The sequence below is a fragment of the Grammomys surdaster genome, unplaced genomic scaffold, assembly GCF_004785775.1.
Source record: "Grammomys surdaster isolate TR1022 unplaced genomic scaffold, NIH_TR_1.0 125089, whole genome shotgun sequence".
Taxonomy (NCBI): Eukaryota; Metazoa; Chordata; class Mammalia; order Rodentia; family Muridae; genus Grammomys; species Grammomys surdaster.
Window position 1 is genome coordinate 211,946 of NW_021619993.1, and position 2,861 is coordinate 214,806.

The window sequence follows — 2,861 nt, forward strand, 5'->3', positions numbered from 1 at the left end:
AGCCAGCTGTATACAAAGGACAGGGTTAGCAGCTGGCTGTATACAAAGGACATGGTGAGCAGCTAGCTATATACAATCACAGGACCCTGAGTGAGCCACAGCGCAACTTCATCTCTTAATCTTAATACACAGTATAAATACTTGGGTACCCCGAGCGCCCCCCCAACTCCCTCCCCCCATAACTGTAGGGTGAACATCAGGGCACTCGGAGTTGTTGGTTTCAGTTTCTAGATACTCCAATGACGCGGAAGAAAAGTTTGTGATTAGAGAGCAATGTAGACAGCCTGTCAGGTGTACAAGACTATTTCTCCTCCCCAGAGACATTCATGTCCCCTCCATTAACAATCCTCACACCAACTCTTCTCTCCTTTCACAAAAGGAGTCCAAATTTCTGACATCGCAGTCCCTGGTGCAATTGTATGTACTAATATTTTCTAGTATTTTCCACTCTGCAGTATAGGATCAGTGACTGCCCATATGGTACAAACCTTAGAGTGTCCCCTTTTATGAAGTTTTTGTTAGTTTGGTTGTTGTTGTTGTTTTTGCCTCATAAGGGTGTGTGAGTGTGAGGGTTCTGGCACCAGTGGGTAAACGACAAATTCCTATCCAAAGTGAGCTGTCCTGAAAACTAACAATTTATTCCAAAGAAAATGGGATGAACATCTCATACACCAAACTCCCCCACAGAACTCCCTGTCCCAGAAACTATGAGCTACGTGAATTCAAAACCAGAGTCCTGGGCCAGTCATAGAATACAGGAGGGCCCAGAAAAGCCCACTTGCTCTAGATGTCCCGAGAAATCTGACAACAGCAATGTGAAAGCTAGTAACAGCAAGCTTCCTCAGCTAAGGAGGACTATGAACTCTCGTCACAGTCTGCCTCCGGCACGGTCAGCCGAGCCACCCTGATCTAGCCATGGGGCATGTCTCAGTGTAGCTTCTTGCTCCACTATTTTAAAGTAAAATTGAGTCAATGTGAATTTTTCCTCCTGCTATAAGATTCTAGGTACATCTGAGCTTTCAAAGTCATAACATGTCGATCAGAGTAAGAAGTAAACTTAATACACATTGCCATTAAAGGGTGGAATCATACTCCTACATCACCCGTTTTAAATCTGGTATTTTTAAAAGCAGCCTATCTCCAGTGAAAATCCTTGGGCAATAGTGCTCTTTTGGAGTTCTTCGCATAGACTTGTGGGAAATGCAGTCTCTCTAATCATGACGTCACTAGACAGGACTCTGCTTTCTGATCTCCATTCTTGCACTAGCAGGCCATCTCTCGGGTCCCTGAGACACAAGATCGACTCTGGCAGCCGCTCTGTCCTAACAGAGCATTCTCTCCTTGCACCATGTGTGCGCCCTCCCCGGCACTGTGGGCAAGCCTGGGTCCGCACAGCACATCCACGTGGGCTTCTCTCCTCCTCCCGCCCAGCTCTCCCCGGCTCCCTGCACGCAGGACCCGCCCACCCGCAGAGTTCCAAAGGCCTGAAAGGCTAGGCTGCACCCGGACCAACCTCCATGTCTAGCGCGGAGCACAAGCCACACTGTCCCAACTTTGAGAACGCCGCAGAGTTTGGAGAAACACAAATGCAAAATGAACCCGGAAGCACAGAGAGCAGAGTCCTGTCTAACGGGGTCATGCTGTGAGAGACTACATTTCCCAGAAATCTATGCGAAGGACTACTCTGAACCAAAGAAGGCAAAGAGTTTTATAGCCCATTGACTGGCAATTAGGCGGCTTTTAAAATCTCAAATTTACAAAGGGCATTTTGGGAATATGAGTCCAGCCTTTTATGGCAACGCGTGTTAAATTACTTCTTACTCTGATCAATGTTGTGAGTTTAAAAGCTCAGGGATACCTAGAATCTTATGGCAGGCAGAAAAAAAAATCACATTGACTCAATTTTATTTTAAAATAATGGAGCAAGAAGCTACATTAGGACCCACCACAAACTCTTTAGACAGTTTTTGAAACCAAGTTTTCTGGAAATGTTCTGAAATCTCAGCTACTCTGTGGTTTGAGACAGAAGAATCATGAGTTTATGTCACAAATTAAAAAGTACCAAAAGAGATAGGGGGCTGCTTACTGGTAAAGCATTTGCCTGGAGTGAATGGTTTGACACCCATTACGACACTACATCAATGAGGAAAAAACAAAAACAAAAAACAGTTTTGATGTGTACACTGAAATCCACAGTTTGGGGCATAGGCCAGGGAAAACAAATGTCTCTTACCGTTAAGCCCCGGAAACCCTTTGAGATTTTCATCTGTCCTTAGTCCTTTGTCCACATGTTCCTCCATTAATCCGTGCAAACAATTTAACATTTGAGACAGCTGTACCAGAGCTTGACTGGATTCTCTTTCACAAACTCAGACAACTATTCACCACCAGGTGTTCTCCCGGCTCCTGGCTCCTCTCGCAGTGGAAAGAAAACTGGTCTCAGGGATCAGTGGGCATGCGAACTGACTCCGGACCCATCATCCATTATAGGATTTCTCTCTGCATTAGGTTGGTCCTATTCAATTTACAGTCTCTTTTTAGACTCCTCACACTGCTTCTGTGTGGAAGTACTTAAAGGTTATTTGTTTGTTTGCTTGTTTGTTTAGTAGAAGTTCATGTTACTCCCCCATTTCATAACTCAAGAATGATTCTTCCTTTAACACAAAGGTATCAGAAATATGTTCCTGAACATACAAAATGAACTCATTGCAAGAAAGGAGCCAGACTGACACCACGGAGTGATGGGACTCCCAACTCACGTGTGTTTATTCCAGTACTGGTAACATCTGAGACCCAACTGTAAACCCCATGAGAGGAAAGTGTTCATTTTGGTGTCATGGTCATTCATTCACAAGGAGATT

At 44.8% G+C, this 2,861-nt stretch overlaps 1 protein-coding gene across 1 annotated transcript in view; it reads right to left on the minus strand.

Annotated features, from left to right (window-relative positions):
- The window catches only part of LOC114636951 (zinc finger protein 724-like), an 11,599-nt gene extending 9,994 nt beyond the window's left edge, over positions 1-1,605 (minus strand). The window contains exon 1 of the mRNA XM_028785044.1: positions 1,514-1,605. Coding sequence (XP_028640877.1) covers positions 1,514-1,519 — 6 coding nt within the window. The 5' untranslated portion in view covers positions 1,520-1,605. The remainder of the gene's footprint in view (positions 1-1,513) is intronic.
- Positions 1,606-2,861: the final 1,256 nt, after the last annotated feature.